Genomic DNA, 18,161 nt, shown 5'->3' with positions numbered 1-18,161 from the left:
TTGATAAGTTTCTCCACCAGTTTTCAATGCAATTTATGTTAAGTCAGCACTCTAATAGCAAGAAGGATTGAGCAGTACTAGTTGGTACAATCACACATATATATATATATATATATATATATATATATATATATGTATATTTGATTTGTACATCAAGAACGTATGCAGATACGTCACTGTTAATAGCTCCTGTTCAAATTTCCACCAGCCTATATTTACACAAAAAAAACATATATACACCAACCGCTGAGTTGAAAATAAATAATTTAAAATTTTTGTGTAAATTTATTATGATACATGGATTTACACAATATATATACACACACACACACACACAACACGATTGAAGATGCTCTAAGATACATTGTCTCGTCATTAATATGTAAAATTATTGTGTATTTTACCCAATCTTTTTATATAGCCACATCAGCATAATCAACCCTATATTAAGTAAATTTGTAAAAGTTATGTGGTTTTTGGCATGCCACATGATTCTGTGGGATATATTTTTACGCAAAAGATATAAAATAAGGAGCTAAAAATAAATAATCTAAATTTTTTATGTAAATCTATCATGACACATCATATATATATATATATATATATATATATATATATATAATAATTGGAGATGTTCTTAACAGACAGTTGGAAACAAAAAATAAAAAAAAACATACACATCATACGTAACCGTATATATTTTACACAAAATAATATTTTAACAGATTACTAGAGATGCTCTAACATGTCTTTTTAATTAAATTAACCCATGATTTTAATTGTATATACAAATTAAGATTGACTTCAAATAATTAATGATATACTACGTATATCAGTGTAATACAATTTTTCTTCAAGAATTTTTGAATTATATCCTACCATTAATATATCCAAATCTCTTGATAAGTTTCTCCACGAGTTTTCAATTCAATTTATGTTCCGTCAGCACTCTAATAGTAAGAAGGATTGAGGAGTGACACTCGTCGGTACAATCACGTTTGTGTGTGTGTGTACTGTGTATATATATATATATATATATATATATTTGATTTGTACATCAAGAACGTATGCAGATACGTCACTGTGTTTGTAGGTCCGGCTCAAATTTCTGTCAGCCTGGGGAAAAATAATTACTTTATTAGTGGGTCAAATGCTATTACTTTTAACACAAGTTTAAACACGCCCTATTACTTTTAACACAAGCACGTCTCTACTTTACCAAGTTCAACGAGTCACTTTCTATTTCACGGTTGTATTTGTCTCATGTGACACTGTTTAATGAGTAGAAAGAAAATTTGAGGTTGTGATTCAATTCTCATAATCCAATAACAAATAAATTTAAGATATATTTACTTTATGTTTTGTCACCTAAAGTCAATACACACTACCATGGTTAGTAGAAAATTTCAATTTGAATAGTATTATTACGAGTAGTTTTTCTTTATTTCTTTTGTTAAATATTTTATTTATTCTTTACTTGGGAGTCTAAATATGCGATTTTGTTCATTATGCATGTTGATTGATTATGATTTTTTATTTATTGTTACATGTGTGATGAATTTTTTTTTTTGACACAGTCTTATAAAATTAGTCAGAATCATATAATAATTTATCATTACTCTCTATCCAACTATAATTTTTGCAACAAGTTCGTATTCAATTTGATTTTGTACGAGTTAAACGATGATAGTCAAAAGCTCAACCACCATTAATTGAGCCCCTCCCTTTTAACAATTTAGTGGACTTTTGAATGTACATTTTCCTCCGCATATCTGCAAAAATCTTGAAAGTTTCTTTCTTGGCAATTTCCTCCAAAGACGAAAAGTGAGAAAGAGGGCAAGGCATCAAAGGGAGATATATACACACACACACACACACACACGACCCAATGTATGTAATTGTACCATAAATTCAACTATATGATTCATATCCTTATATTCATCGTAACTATTCTCATTTATTTATGTATAATTATAGATATAGAAAAATAAATAGGGTCTATAATTTTTTTGTGAATGAAAAAATTAATTTATGGAAGAAAAGAAAAGAAAAATCATACATACATAGTGTGTGTGTGTATATATATATATATAAGTAAAACAGGTATGAGTGGGTAATATATAAAGTGGTTCACGTGTATACATGATGTAAAAGAACATCGATCTCATCTTCAGCCAACATCATGTTTGAGCTTGTCCTTTATCAACGATTGTAGTTTGCACCTGGAAGCAACAGAAGTGGGCCCTCCGATTATGGTTCCCAGCTCACTTCAATCTGTTGCGTAAATAGTAAATACCATAATATGGAAATATATATCTGTATATTTATATATATATACAATTTCCTAGCCTTTTTTATTTTCTTTTTTAAGTACTTTATTCTCTTGTGAACTAAAGGTGGTTAATGATATATGGAAATTGTTAAATTAGACAATTTCAGATTAATTATATTAGTGTAATATTAATAAGTTTTATTTAAAAATTATCCATTCTACTTAATTTGCAATAAGTTTAAGAAAATATAAAAACACTATTTACATTTTCTTTAAAATAATAGACAGTAATTTAATTGCCTTAGGAATTAATGTATAAGAGAGTTAATAAATTACAAAGTACAAAAGATATATAATTCTATTTATTTGATAACTATTATAATATACAAAACATAATTAATTTATTAAAAAAATTATAATTAATATGAGAATTCTGCTATTCTAGCCAAACAGTCTGGTCAAGTGTCAGGCAAAATTATTTGGGGAGCCTTAAATTACATTATAGTATGTCGAATTTCATTCTAATAGTTCAAAGAATTAATTAATCCTTTTTTTTAACCAAAATTAATCCTAATATCATTCAACTACTCTTTACTCTTCAAACATAAATTGTTGAATTGACCAGACGTGCATGCAATGCTTTCATAAAACTGATAAATCTGAAACCTCATCACCTTAATTAATTAGGCACTTATTCCAAAGAGAGATATTTTTTATTAGTAGTTATTACCCATTAATTTGTGGTGAGGAAAGGAGAGACTCATATATAAATATGTATAAAAGACTAAATGAATCAAAATTACTTAAAAATCTCTAGCAGTTTTGATTTGGTTAAAAATAATAATAATAAAAAATATATATAAAATAAAAAAAAAAAAATTAGACTAAACTTAAGTTACATACAAGTGTGAAAGCGACAAATTTTAAATTATATAGAACGTGCGGAGCATAAGAACAACCCAATTATAAGAATGGTGTGATTTAGATTTGAGCTATTCCAAATCAAACTAAACCATTCATAATAATTAAATATTTAAACAATATATTTCACACATTAATTATATAATAAACGTGTTCAATATTTAAACAATATATTCACACTTTAAACTAATTTTATTCTATTACCTTATAAATTAATTGCCAACACCCTTGTCTGGCTTGGGCTTCACAAAATGGTTCAAATAGCAACTGTCCTGTATTCCTTGAATTCCAAAATTCTTGAGCCATTTTTGGAACTAAAATTCCTTCAATTGAAATTTTTTCTTTTAAGATCACAAAGCAATTCATTTAAAGTGGTGATACTTTAAATGAATTTCTTTTAAAGTAATATTAGTTGGGAAAAATTAATTTTTTTAAGTTGAGAAATACTGTAAGAATTTTTGGTACATTCATAAATGAAAAGATGATCAAAAATTTTAGGAGGGAGAGAGTAAATTGTAAAATCATACGAGAAATATATTTTTTTAAAAAAAAGGTTGGTAAGTATGGAATTAAAAGTTTAGTTAACATGACCACACCCACACCATTCATGTCATATTAGTTGCAAAAATATCCATTAATAATAATATCCTATAACAGTATTAAGGAAAAAAAATCTTAAGCTTGAGCTTGTCGTCATTAATGACGACATCTGAGAAAGATTAAAGTCAACTGTGGCTCTATCTATCGTCTGCACCAGCACATATACAATGAATATCATTTTCATTTATATATTAAATTACCACACACACATGCTACTTATAGACTAACCACCCAAAATAACTAGTATATATATGTGACTTCTCTGTATTCCTCTAACTGAAACAATTTTGGAAGCAACCAACAATTGAATAACACACCATCATATATCAGAGAGTTTTTATAATTTTATGGTTTTTTTTTGTTAATCATTTGAGAGAGAGAGAGAGAGACAACAAAATTAAGCATGTCTATGGACAAGAAGAAAAATGGTTCATTTCGATCCATTTTCATGCAAGCGGACGGTGCTGATTTGTTATTGATGACTCTCGGCTTCATCGGAGCCGTCGGTGACGGTGTTTCCATGCCGGTCGTATTGTTTGTCACTAGCAAGCTCATGAACAATCTTGGCGGCGCTTCCTCCTCCGCCGCCGATGTTCTCACTCATAACATCAACAAGGTCGATCTCTCTCTAGATATACATAGTGTATATATATATATATCTACACACACGTAAATTTAATGTAGATACAGTTATATATATATATATATATAGCTAACTAGTTTTGGTTTTTGGGTTACAGAACGCAGTGGCTCTATGTTATGTGGCTTGCGGGCAATGGGTTGCTTGTTTCCTTGGTGGGTTAAACTCTAATATTATATACATATATATATATATATATATATATATATTTGGTGATCAGAAGAACTAATAGAAGTTTTCATGTGCATTTTTTTTTTTTTTTTTTTTTTGACAATTTTAGAGGGATATTGTTGGGCAAGAACAGGAGAGAGACAAGCTTCAAGAATGAGAGCAACGTATCTGAAAGCAGTGCTAAGACAAGATGTGGGTTACTTTGATTTGCACGTGACAAGCACGGCCGAAGTCGTCACAAGCGTCTCAAGCGATAGTCTAGTAATTCAAGATGTTATCAGTGAAAAGGTTAGTATTATTTCATAAAAATGATCTATAATCTAATCACTTCTCACCTCTCCACCTTACCTATCATAGAACTGTACTACAATTGTTGAGAGTCAAAAAAACCTATCGATAATCACAACCGTCCAAATTTCACGTCTCTTAGTCGGTTATCAATTCGGAACAAGTTTAGAGTTTTTCTTTAAAAATTGATCTTAAATTCACAATATACAGGTACCAGTTTTCTTGATGAACTTTTCAACATTCGCCGGGGCCTATATTGTGGCATTCTTAATGCTATGGAGACTAGCAATTGTGGGATTTCCTTTCGTTGTACTTTTAGTCATCCCAGGTCTTATGTATGGAAGAGCTCTGATGGGGTTGGCGAGGAAAATAAGGGACGAGTACACAAAGGCTAATACTATAGCAGAGCAAGCCATCTCTTCGATCCGAACGGTTTATTCGTTTGTCGGAGAGAACAAAACCATTAATGAATTCTCAGCAGCTCTTCAAGGGACTGTGAATTTGGGACTCAAGCAAGGGCTGGCTAAAGGCTTGGCCATTGGCAGCAACGGCGTCGTGTTCGCGATTTGGTCGTTCATGTCTTATTATGGTAGCAGAATGGTGATGTACCATGATGCTCGTGGAGGCACTGTTTTTGCTGTTGGTGCCGCAATTGCCATCGGTGGATTGTAATTATCTTCCTCTTTCTCTCTCTTACCTTATCTCTCTGATTCATTCATTTATTTATTTATTTGTTGTTTCCCACTAAATTCATAAATGGGTTCTCTGTTTTGCGCATGAATCTTTAATGGGTATCCGATATTTCTTCAGAAAATTTACTTTGCATGGCTTGGAAAAAGAAAAAAGATAAAACAATAAAAAGTACAGTTGTTTCACTTAAATTTTCAGTTTTTGTCGTGTCTGTTTGATTATGACTAAATTTATTATGCTTTTTTGTTTTATTGATCTTTTTTCACTAAATCTATAACTACTCAAGTACAGAGTATTTGTACCAAATATGTTTTTTTGTTTATTTTAGAAACAAAATCATGTCATGATCAAATACGCAAATGCTGTGGAATCTTTAGCTGTCACAATCCGTTCTGCAACAGTGTTACTATTCGTCAAACATATTTATTTAAATTTAATATATTGAAAACATATTTAATTATGTTGAAAAATTAAATAAAAAATAAATAAAAATTACAACAACAACAGAGTACACTGCTTGTGCATGTCCTCTGAGGCTCTGTGTTTCAGTGCATCCACTTGACATATGATTTTAATTTACTAAAATTCTGTTGTTTGTTTTTCTTGATTAGGTCATTGGGTTCTGGTTTATCCAACTTGAAGTACTTTTCAGAAGCGACAGCAGCTGGAGAGAGAATAATGGAGGTGATAAAAAGAGTGCCCAAGATCGATTCCGACAGCACGGAAGGCCAGATCCTAGAGGCAGTCTCAGGGGAGGTGGAATTCAGGCACGTCGAATTCGCGTACCCGTCCCGACCCGAATCCACCATCTTCAGGGACTTCAACCTGAGAGTCCCGGCGGGAAAGACGGTGGCATTGGTGGGAGGGAGTGGGTCCGGGAAGTCGACAGTGATATCGCTGTTGCAGAGGTTCTATGACCCACTTGGTGGTGAGATTCTTGTGGACGGGGTGGGGATAGATAAGCTACAGCTCAAGTGGGTGAGGTCACAGATGGGGCTGGTGAGCCAAGAGCCAGCTCTGTTTGCCACCACCATTAAAGAGAACATACTTTTTGGGAAGGAAGATGCTGGCATGGAAGAGGTGATCGAGGCTGCAAAAGCTTCTAATGCTCATAACTTCATCTCTGAGTTGCCTCAGGGATATGATACTCAGGTTTGTTTTGTTCTGCTCTAATTTGTCCCCATAATGCCCTCCTTGTCCATACACTCATAAAAGCTCCTGTAAATGTTACGGGGTTAAGGGATTGAATTTTAGGCTTCACTTCCCAAAGAAAATAAATTATTAAAAAAAAAAAAAAAAATTGGTACTCATCCCTAGGTAGAGAGTGTTGAAATTAATAGCACCAAATCAGAGAGTCCAATAAAGTTTGCCTAGTGCATTTAGGTGTGGTCTTAAGTGCCCCTTCAAGTAAAAGATAGGGCAATGGATACTTATTATTCGGATATTGTCGGTCAATGGATGCTTATTATTCTTCTTGCGAGGATCGGACATTATAGTTTCAGATATTTCTCTATGTCCACTAACAAAAATACACTATATTAACTTTTTGTCGTATTTGTTATAAGTTGGAGGGATAAATTTCACTAAGTGGGCAGCATATTTGATATGTCGGCACACCCAATCCCACTCAAGTGTATAAACGGAGAGTCCTTTATCCATCAAAGAGAATATCAATTATAACATGCTCGTTATATAAATAGGAAAGAAAATACTTAGATCCGAAATGACAAAAGAGAGACAAAGCGTGTGCCTATATACCTTATAGACTACTTATGTTATACAGTACAAGTTGAGGACTTCAACCTATACACTTGCAATATTGACCCCACCACTTAAAATTATTTCTTTTAAAACATATTAAGAAAATAACAATTCAGTCTAATTAAAAATGTAACCAGTAAAATTCATGTTAAGTTTAGTAATATATCATCTATTTTTTCATTAATTTAATTACTATAAATAACATTACTTTATTTATTAACATTGAAGCATCTTTAAAAATATATATATAACTATTTTTTTTAAACACTATTTTTTTTTAAGAGTTTAATAGGAATACGTTTCTCTTTGGGCAGCAGTGACATCTTTTCTCATATTGATTGTAAAAAAGCAAGTGGGTCTTGATATTATATTTGGGAAAGTCATTAAAACAATGAAATAAAGGCATAGGAATCTGTGGGAGACATAAAGGCATTTTACGCCACAAGACACTATTTGTTTTTTAATGTGACTACAGTGCTCCTACTTGAAGTATAAATCTAGTTTTACTAATTGAAGTATAAATCTAGTTTTACTTGGACATAGGTACATTCTCTTTTTACCCTTTTAGGAATTACTTTAGAATTAAATAAGGATGTCCAAAACAAGGCATCACTTGTTCACACACATAACGCAATCAAATACTATATAATGTGTGTTTTCAAAAAGTCAACTATTCAAATTAACAAAATTTTGATATGAAAATAGAGGGAGTGACTCTCTCACGCATAGTTGACTAAATAATTCTTAATAATTAATTTTTAAACAAACCTTACAATTCAGTCTTAAGGAAATTTTTTCTAAGTAACTTTATTACATGTTCCAAAGCGATTAATCCAATATTTTAGAACTATCCTCATTTTTTTTACATAGTAATATTCTCATTTAATCCCATATCTTATTACATTATAATGATATAATTTCTATCTTATTTACTTTTTAGTCAGAATTTTTTTATAAAGTAAATTTTTGTATTTGTGTAATTATTGTAGGTGGGTGAAAGAGGAGTTCAAATGTCTGGAGGCCAAAAACAGAGGATCGCCATCGCACGAGCCATCATCAAGGCACCCCGCATCCTCCTACTCGACGAGGCCACCAGCGCCTTGGACTCGGAATCGGAGCGAATCGTCCAAGAAGCGCTGGACAACGCCGCCGTCGGCCGCACCACCCTCATCATCGCCCACCGCCTCTCCACTATCAGAAACGCCGATCTCATTGCCGTCGTCCAGAACGGCCAGGTCATGGAGACCGGGTCCCACCACCACCTCATCCAACACCAAAACGGCCTCTACGCCACCCTCGTCCGCCTCCAACAATCCAACAAAGACGACGACGTCCCATGCACACCAACAACATCCTCCATCACAAACACTGATACCGTAAACAACACGAGCAGTCGTAGACTGTCAATGGTCAGCCGCTCCAGCTCAGCTAACTCTGCTAGCGCGTCGGGCATAGCTGGAGGAGGAAAGAATACTTCTATTACTAATACAGTTACTGAAGATCAAGTTTTTCCGGTACCATCATTTCGGAGACTTTTAGCTATGAATTTACCGGAGTGGAGAGAAGCGAGTTTGGGGTGTGTGAGTGCGGTTCTGTTCGGTGCAGTTCAGCCGGTTTATGCATTCGCCATGGGGTCAATGATTTCGGTCTATTTCTTGCCGGATCATGGTGAGATAAAGTCCAAGACGAGGATATATTCACTGTGTTTTCTAGGGTTGGCTGTGTTTTCGCTTGTGATCAATATATGTCAGCACTATAACTTTGCGGCCATGGGAGAGTACTTGACCAAGAGGATTAGAGAGAGAATGCTGTCCAAAATACTCACTTTTGAGATTGGGTGGTTCGACCAGGATGAGAATGCCAGTGGTGCTATTTGCTCTAGACTTGCCAAAGATGCCAATGTGGTACGTTTTTTATTATTCTGTCCCTTTCTCTGGTTCAATTTAACACAGATAGATACATATAGATATAGATATATAAAAAGGGTTCTGTTGCACTTTCACTATTGTAAGGTTGGAATTATTTGACCTACGTAATTTTATCTTCGTATACGAAGATAATAATGCTTAAATCTGATCTATCCAAATTTTACAATGACGAACGTCTTGTACACGAAAAAAACCTTTGATGTCCTATATTACTTACATGTATTTATTCTCTCACCTTCTATTTTAAATAATAAAAAAATAAAAATAAAAATAAAAATAAAAAATTATCACTAAATTACAAAATCTTACATACATGATTAATTAGCATATAAGGTTGGCCAAAACATGAAAAGAAACAAAAAGCTAGCTGGCCAACTGATAAACTCAAAAGGGATTTTTTTTTTAGTAATAGCTTCCCAAGCCGTAGGCTAATCCAGGTAAGGTTTTGTTTAGCGTAGGCTAATCCAGGTAAGGTTTTGTTTAGTTTTAACCATATTTAAGAGTGACGTACACTGTATATACATATGTATATACTTTTTCGAATCTATGAGGGGATATAAAATCTTTAACCACTAATTTCTTAGATTTTATTAGATGCTGCACTGTCTTTTAGTTGATCAATTATTGGGTGCAGATATATAATAATATACACACACCCATTATTGATTAATTGACTAATTTCACGTTAACTATGATTATGCACGTTATTGAAGAATAAAATATAAGATTAATTACTGTTTATCTTCTAACAACCTTACTAAGAGTGTGTAGGTCAAGAAACTTAATGGATAAAGACTCCTTCTAGAAATGTAGTTCTTTAGATTTAATAATAAAGACTCCCAAGTATTTCTCTAGTGGTCAAGAGTATATATATTATTAAAACGTGCATGTATTTAAATTTTAAATTATTAAAACGTGCATGTATTATTAAAACGTGCATTAGTGTGTGAGAGTTTTATTCCTTTTTTTAAGTCAGTTGATCGATATTGAAATAGACTGGACACCTCCATAGGTTGATAACTAATGTACGTTTTAACAATCAAATGGTTAGGCCACGTTATATTCCATCTACCTTATTTGACATTGAAAAAAAAAACAAAAACATCACAGGACAGAAAAATAAAATATTAAAATTAAAAACTAACGTTTGTTGAAAGGCAAACCATATTAGATGTGTTTTTTTTTTTGGTGATCAGAGTTGACTAGTGACTATAAATTTTCATTTTTTTATTTTAATCGAAAAACATAATTTGGAGTAGAAGCCCAACTCTTGAGGCCCATACCTCATGACATTGGGCCCATAATCACCATTTCTATAGTTACAATCTAATATTACTTTTCTTTTCACAATTGGGCAGGTGAGATCTTTGGTGGGCGATCGAATTGCCCTCATAATCCAGACCGTCTCAGCAGTAACAGTTGCTTGCACAATGGGCCTGGTCATTGCATGGAAGCTCGCAATCGTCATGATAGCGGTCCAACCTCTCATTATCATATGCTACTATTGCAAGCGCGTCCTGCTCAAGAACATGTCCCAAAAGGCCATTAAGGCCCAAGATGAAAGCAGCAAACTCGCTGCTGAGGCTGTGTCCAATCTCCGGACCGTCACTGCCTTCTCTTCCCAGGCCCGTATCCTCAAAATGCTCGAAAAAGCCCAAGAAGGCCCACGCCGCGAAAGTATCCGCCAGTCATGGTTCGCGGGTATCGGGTTAGGGACCTCCCAGAGCCTTATGTCATGCACTTGGGCTCTCGACTTTTGGTACGGCGGCAAACTCATTTCCGACGGTTACATTGGCGCCAAAGCCCTCTTTGAGACATTCATGATCTTAGTGAGCACCGGTCGTGTCATTGCCGACGCCGGTACCATGACCAACGACCTCGCCAAAGGCTCCGATGCAGTCGGGTCAGTTTTTGCTGTATTGGATCGGTATACTCGGATTGAACCCGAAGACCCAGATGGTCGCAAGCCCGAAAAGATCACTGGCCACGTGGAGCTTCGTGACGTGGACTTTGCATACCCAGCTAGGCCTGATGTGATGATCTTTAGAGGCTTTTCAATCAAAATCGAAGCGGGAAAATCAACGGCGTTGGTTGGACAAAGTGGGTCCGGAAAATCAACCATCATTGGATTGATTGAAAGATTTTACGACCCACTTTCTGGGGCAGTTAAAATTGACGGTTCTGATATAAGATCATACGATCTAAGATCACTAAGGAAACACATTGCACTTGTTAGCCAAGAGCCCACATTATTTGCTGGTTCAATACGTGAGAACATCATATATGGAGCGTCTGATAAGACTGATGAATCAGAGATCATCGAGGCGGCGAGAGCAGCAAACGCTCACGATTTCATCGCGGGTTTAAAAGACGGATATGATACGTGGTGCGGGGACAGAGGAGTACAGCTCTCTGGGGGCCAGAAGCAACGTATTGCAATAGCCCGTGCCATACTGAAAAACCCAGCCGTGTTGTTGCTTGATGAGGCCACGAGTGCACTTGACAGCCAATCAGAGAAGATTGTGCAAGACGCGCTTGAGCGCGTGATGGTGGGGAGGACTAGTGTGGTTGTCGCTCACAGGTTAAGTACAATACAGAATTGTGATATGATTGCTGTGCTGGACAAAGGGAGGGTTGTGGAGAGAGGGACCCACTCTTCTCTCATAGCTAAGGGACCCACTGGAGCTTACTACTCTTTGGTCAGCCTTCAGAGAACACCCAACACCAATTAGGGCCCACACAGTCAACTAAAGGTCGTCATTATAAGTTGGCTTATTAGGGTTTTGGTGGCCACATGATCTCAGTTAGTTCTGAAGGCCTAACAAATTCAAAAACTACCGAACACAACCAATATGTGAGCCAGAAAAATTTGTGAGAGCTTCGAACTTTAATTGTAATATATTTTACTATATGTAAATAGGATCATTACTTGATGAGCTAATAAAAAGGTGTCACGGTTTTAAGTATGTGTTAAATTATTTCTCTGTACATGTGTATACGTGTATGTAGGTATAAATGATAATTTTAAAATCTATATGTGGAGATAAATAATCACTTTACGTACATCTAATTCTCTTCAAATTCTATAATAACAGATAACTAAATAGCTAATCACGTGCACTTAGCTAGCGATTTTCCGATTTGTTCTACCCTTGGATTGTCCAAATGATCAAATTATAGGAAAGTCAAGATTGGTTTAAGATAGTTCCTTTTTTAATCAACCATGCCTTTTTTTCCTAGATTGAAAAATCTGTGTGCTCCCTTTTTATGATGTCACACCACAAAATGGTTTTCTCTACAATTCATAATATTAAATAACAAGTCTTCTCATGTCACACTACAAAATGATTTCTCTACAATGTGTATGTGTGTGTGTGGTTTCTCTGCAATTTATATTAAATGATGACTGGCCTTAATTGATGGCTAGTAGCCAACAGAGAAGGAAACATGAAATGGATGGTTTTATGGGAAATGAAATTGTCAACATAAGTACATGTGAACATGTACTTAAACTGCACCTTAAAGCCGTTAGAAATACCAATCAACATGGTTGACCTTTGAGTACTTCACGAGATGGAAGGGTTTAAAACTGGAAACACACGAGGCAATCAGTCAAACCCAAACCATAAAAAAGCTATATATGTTGTTTTTTTTGTTTTTTTAGTTAATTTGGTATTCGAAAAGGCATGAACTTTCAAGACCCTTAACAATCCGATTATTTTCGACCAAATGAAAAAAATAAAGGCATGATGATGATGTTATGTGGAAGGGAGGAGAGTTTAAATAGACCTTGAGAATGTGAAATTAAAAGATGTACTTATATTGTGCATTACTTGTGAATTTTTATATTGTTTTATAAAGAAAAATGGGTCATAAAAATTGTGTGTTTATATTGTGTAAATATTGAGGGTTATGTAGCATGGACACGAATACGAAACACGGATACAATACGACACAGATAAATTGATACGGGAAAATTTTAAAAAATTAAGACACGGGTACTACTTGAATACGGCTATATAAAAATATAAATTTTTATTTATATACATGTATTGAGTAATAGTACATATTATAAAACTTTAATTCATTTCTAATTTTTGTATTAAGAATTGTAATAACTTTATATTACATGTATAGTTATTTCACTACTTTGTCATAATAGTGTTTTTATTTTAAATGAACAAATATCATTTAATGCTTTGTTTGTAATAACCTGTGTAATGTCAATTTTTCTTATAGAAAAAGTTGAACACTTTATAATGTATTCATGTTATTTTAAAGATTATTGGATAAGTTTGTATTAGAAATGTTTGAAAGCTAGCGTAGACCTAAGTGTTCAAAAAGTATTGGGAATGTGTCAGAAAAGTATCTGAAGTAATAATAATTTTTTATTTTTTTTTTATTTTTTATTTTTTTTATTTATGGAGATGTATATGAAATGTTGAATAAGTATATGAGAATTATTCGACAGGTCTTAGTGTCTGACACGAACACGTACAACACCTTCGTAGTAGTGTCCGTACTTCATAGATGAAAAGATCTTTTGGGCTATCTTATTCTCTTTGGTTTGTCAATAATTAATAATAAAAATAATAAATCTACAATATATATATTGACTGTTGAAAAATATTTTCTAGTTGAATTCCCATGGATGACAGCTTCAACTTGACCTAGGTAGTTAGCATTCCCAATTAAATAAGTCAAGCACGTGCAACTTTTAAAGTAAAGATGTAAAAAATTGATAATTATGATAATTCAATATTGGTATTAAATTCTATCTCAATTTAATTTTTTATTCTAATGATTTCGTCATTTTACTTTGCTCTATTGTTTTCATTAAAGCTTGTGATTACCTATTTTACACAAGTTATGATCCGAACTAACGTTGCCAACCAAGAAACAATTATGTAAAATAACGAAATTTTACTTTTTTGGAATTAAATTGAGTTGAGGTTTATATGATAACTAAACCTCAACTAAATTTAATTTAATTTAATTTAATTTAATACATAAAGCTGAGCAAGTGCTTGTTAAAATTTTTATTTAATTTTTTAAACTCTTTTATTTTTATTAGACGTGAGAAACTAATGGTGGTAAAACTTTAAAAAGGGTTTTGGATTTGGTGAAGATATGTTTCTTAGTTTTAAATTTAATTTTTATTTGTGAGAATGATTTACCATCTTCTTTATCTATTTTACTGTGCATGACATGAATGGTGAATCTGTGTAATTTCATAGACACGATTAGTTATAGAGTGACTAAAATTATCAAATTGGAGTTAATTAAAAAAGATAGATAGCTAAGCAATTAAAATTGATATTGAAAATGAATAATTAAAGAAAGTAAGCAAATCCAAGAAAATGGTCATGAAATTAAAACAAGAGTTGTGGATTTGATGAAGAGACCACATTCTTTTTGTTTTTTAATAATTGCATACACCTATTTCACAGGGTACAACATGGAGGTTTGACATTTTAAAAACACATAAAAAGAAAACGAGTAATTGATCGTAATTTTTAGATGGTCATTTAATTTGTTAGGTTAAATTGAATTGAGTAAATACATGACTTTAAGTCAAGTTAGGTGGAATTGAATTTCATCCAAATTTACAGGAACTTTAATAATGAAAGGTTTTAAATACGCAGTACAAAGTATTTTATTTTAGATGGCAGGTATTCACCCATATAAGTGCCAATAACCTCTCTTCAAATAATATGCATAGGACCTATCTAACACATTATTTTTGTTAAATTCATGTTTACATTTTATAGAAAAAATATATATATTTTTCACAATCAATGAACCTTAATTTCCATCTTCGCGTTTCCTTAAAATATTTATTTACTCATCCTATGGACGGTTATTAGCTTAATAGAAATAATTGTTTTGTTCATTGTTGGATTAATAGTAATGATAAAAAATTTCAAACACATTCGATTATATTTATGTGAGTAAAAAATACCTAATGATGATATCATCATATTTAATAAATGTTATTACCATTTCTTCATCCAATGGATTGTTATTACCATTTACATTATGCCTTCATCTTTCTTTAAAAAATAAAAAAATTCCTAATCGGATGTTCTTTATTTCCTTAAATCTCAAATGCATGAGAGGTAATTTATAATTTTGATAAAAAAAAAAAAAAAAATTATATTGTAATTTATGAATTATAGTATTGTAACTTAAAACTTTTATACTAAACTTATTTATTTTCTCTTTTATCTTTAGTTCATATTTGAAAGGATAAAAAATAGCATGTAAAAGATGAAGAATGACTCTTCAAATAATATGCATACGACCTATCTAACACATTATTTTTGTTAAATTCATGTTTACATTTTATAGAAAAAATATATATATTTTTCACAATCAATGAACCTTAATTTCCATCTTCGCGTTTCCTTAAAATAATTATTTACTCATCCTATGGACGGTCATTAGCTTAATAGAAATAATTGTTTTGTTCATTGTTGGATTAATAGTAATGATAAAAAATTTCAAACACATTCGATTATATTTATGTGAGTAAAAAATACCTAATGATGATATCATCATATTTAATAAATGTTATTACCATTTCTTCATCCAATGGATTGTTATTACCATTTACATTATGCCTTCATCTTTCTTTAAAAAAAAAAAAAAATTACTAATCGGATGTTCTTTATTTCCTTAAATCTCAAATGCATGAGAGGTAATTTATAATTTTGATAAAAAAAAAAAAAATTTATATTGTAATTTATGAATTATAGTATTGTAACTTAAAACTTTTATACTAAACTTATTTATTTTCTCTTTTATCTTTAGTTCATATTTGAAAGGATAAAAAATAGCATGTAAAAGATGAAGAATGACTCTTCAAATAATACGCATACGACCTATCTAACACATTATTTTTGTTAAATTCATGTTTACATTTTATAGAAAAAATATATATATTTTTCACAATCAATGAACCTTAATTTCCATCTTCGCGTTTCCTTAAAATAATTATTTACTCATCCTATGGACGGTTATTAGCTTAATAGAAATAATTGTTTTGTTCATTGTTGGATTAATAGTAATGATAAAAAATTTCAAACACATTCGATTATATTTATGTGAGTAAAAAATACCTAATGATGATATCATCATATTTAATAAATGTTATTGCCATTTCTTCATCCAATGGATTGTTATTATCATTTACATTATGCCTTCATCTTTCTTTAAAAAAAAAAAAAAATTCCTAATCGGATGTTCTTTATTTCCTTAAATCTCAAATGCATGAGAGGTAATTTATAATTTTGATAAAAAAAAATATAAAAAATTATATTGTAATTTATGAATTATAGTATTGTAACTTAAAACTTTTATACTAAACTTATTTATTTTCTCTTTTATCTTTAGTTCATATTTGAAGGGATAAAAAATAACATGTAAAAGATGAAAAATGACTCATCTATCCAATTATCATTTACTTCATTATCTTTTCTCTCTCCGAAGGAAGAAAGATTATTCATTCTTTCCTATCTTCCATCCATCATCTTCCTTTCTTCCTATCAATAAAATATAAACCTTGTTTTTCTTATCGGATGGACCGTTATTTTCGTTAAATCTCGCCTTCAGGTTTCTTAATATTTTATTTTATTTTATTTTATGGACCATTATTTCCATTAAATCTTTGCCATCATGTTTCTTTATAAATAAATAAAAAAAACATCTTTGAATATGATGGACCATTATTTTTGTTAAAAATCCACATTTACATCTCTTAAAAATCATTTTATTTGCCTAAAGGACTATTATTGTTTTAAAAACCTTTATATTTTTTTATTTTTATTTTTTTAAAAATTTAAGAATATAGCCTAATGACAAAAATTCTCACCTCACATATTAAGTTTAAGGAGTTTGAATCCCTGTGAAGCTACCCTCATAAAATTTTCCCTACACCCAAGCAAGGATATGTGAAGGGCTTGGTGGGGGCAGAAAATTTTTATTATTATATTTTATACCTCTAAATTTATACCTTTTTAAATTTATGCTTCTAAAATTTTGAAATTTCACACACTGAAATTATGAAAAAACCCCTCTGTATAAATTTGCCCCCTTCATATGAATTCCTAGATCTGTCGCTACCTACACCACCATTGTCCAAAAAAAAAAAAAATAAAAAAAGAAAGAAAGAAAGAAAAACCTTTTTATTTGATGGATGGTTATTTCCATTAAAGCTCTCTTCACATTTCTCTAATAAAATTATTCTCCTAAAATGATGTTAGCTTTTTATTTGATGGATGGTTATTTTTCATTAAAGCTCTCATTCGAAAATAATCATTCCCCTAGAATGATGATGGTATAGTACCTACATTAATTCTCATCTTTGCATTTCTTAAAACGAATTCGTTTCTTCAACAATTTTTATTTTTGCAAATCCGCCTTTACAATTCATGGGAAAAAAATATTTTCCTCATTCAATTAACCATCATTTTCATTATATTCTACTTAATTTTGATTGATATCAATAAAAATACAGAAGAATCTAAGTAATTGACAATGATAAATAACTTTTAATTTAAGATTATCAAAATGTAAGTATGAGTCGAGCCAAGTCGAGTTAAATTAATTGAATTTGTCAATATAAGCTTACGCTTCATCCATACTTGTGTGAGACCGGAATTTAGAATAAAAGATGAATCCAAATAGGTTAAGGAAACCCAAGCCAAGAAGCATAGTAAAAAAAGTAGAGATAGAGAGAGAGAAAAAAAGAAAAAAAAAGAAAAAAAGAAAAAAAAACGGAGGTTAAATGTGACCGACCCTAAACAATTTCCATTTTTATTACTCTATTTTTCATAAAACATAAATCCAAATAGATTAAGGAAACCCAAGCCAAGAAGCATAGTAAAAA

General features: G+C 31.7%; 1 protein-coding gene across 1 annotated transcript; it reads left to right on the top strand.

Annotated features, from left to right (window-relative positions):
- The first annotated feature begins 4,002 nt into the window (after positions 1-4,002).
- Positions 4,003-12,237, top strand: LOC132315843 (ABC transporter B family member 15-like). Its single transcript, XM_059814260.1, has 7 exons — positions 4,003-4,409; positions 4,534-4,588; positions 4,714-4,892; positions 5,103-5,560; positions 6,194-6,734; positions 8,333-9,247; positions 10,630-12,237. The coding sequence occupies exons 1-7, from the start codon at positions 4,197-4,199 to the stop codon at positions 12,001-12,003; spliced, it is 3,735 nt and encodes a 1,244-aa protein (XP_059670243.1). The 5' UTR covers positions 4,003-4,196; the 3' UTR covers positions 12,004-12,237.
- Positions 12,238-18,161: the final 5,924 nt, after the last annotated feature.

This window comes from Cornus florida, unplaced genomic scaffold, assembly GCF_030987335.1.
Source record: "Cornus florida cultivar Cherokee Brave unplaced genomic scaffold, ASM3098733v1 CherokeeBrave_3.0.0_Hap2_Chr07, whole genome shotgun sequence".
Taxonomy (NCBI): domain Eukaryota; kingdom Viridiplantae; phylum Streptophyta; class Magnoliopsida; order Cornales; family Cornaceae; genus Cornus; species Cornus florida.
Note: the sequence above shows the minus strand (reverse complement) of the source record. Positions and strands in the feature narration are given on the sequence as shown.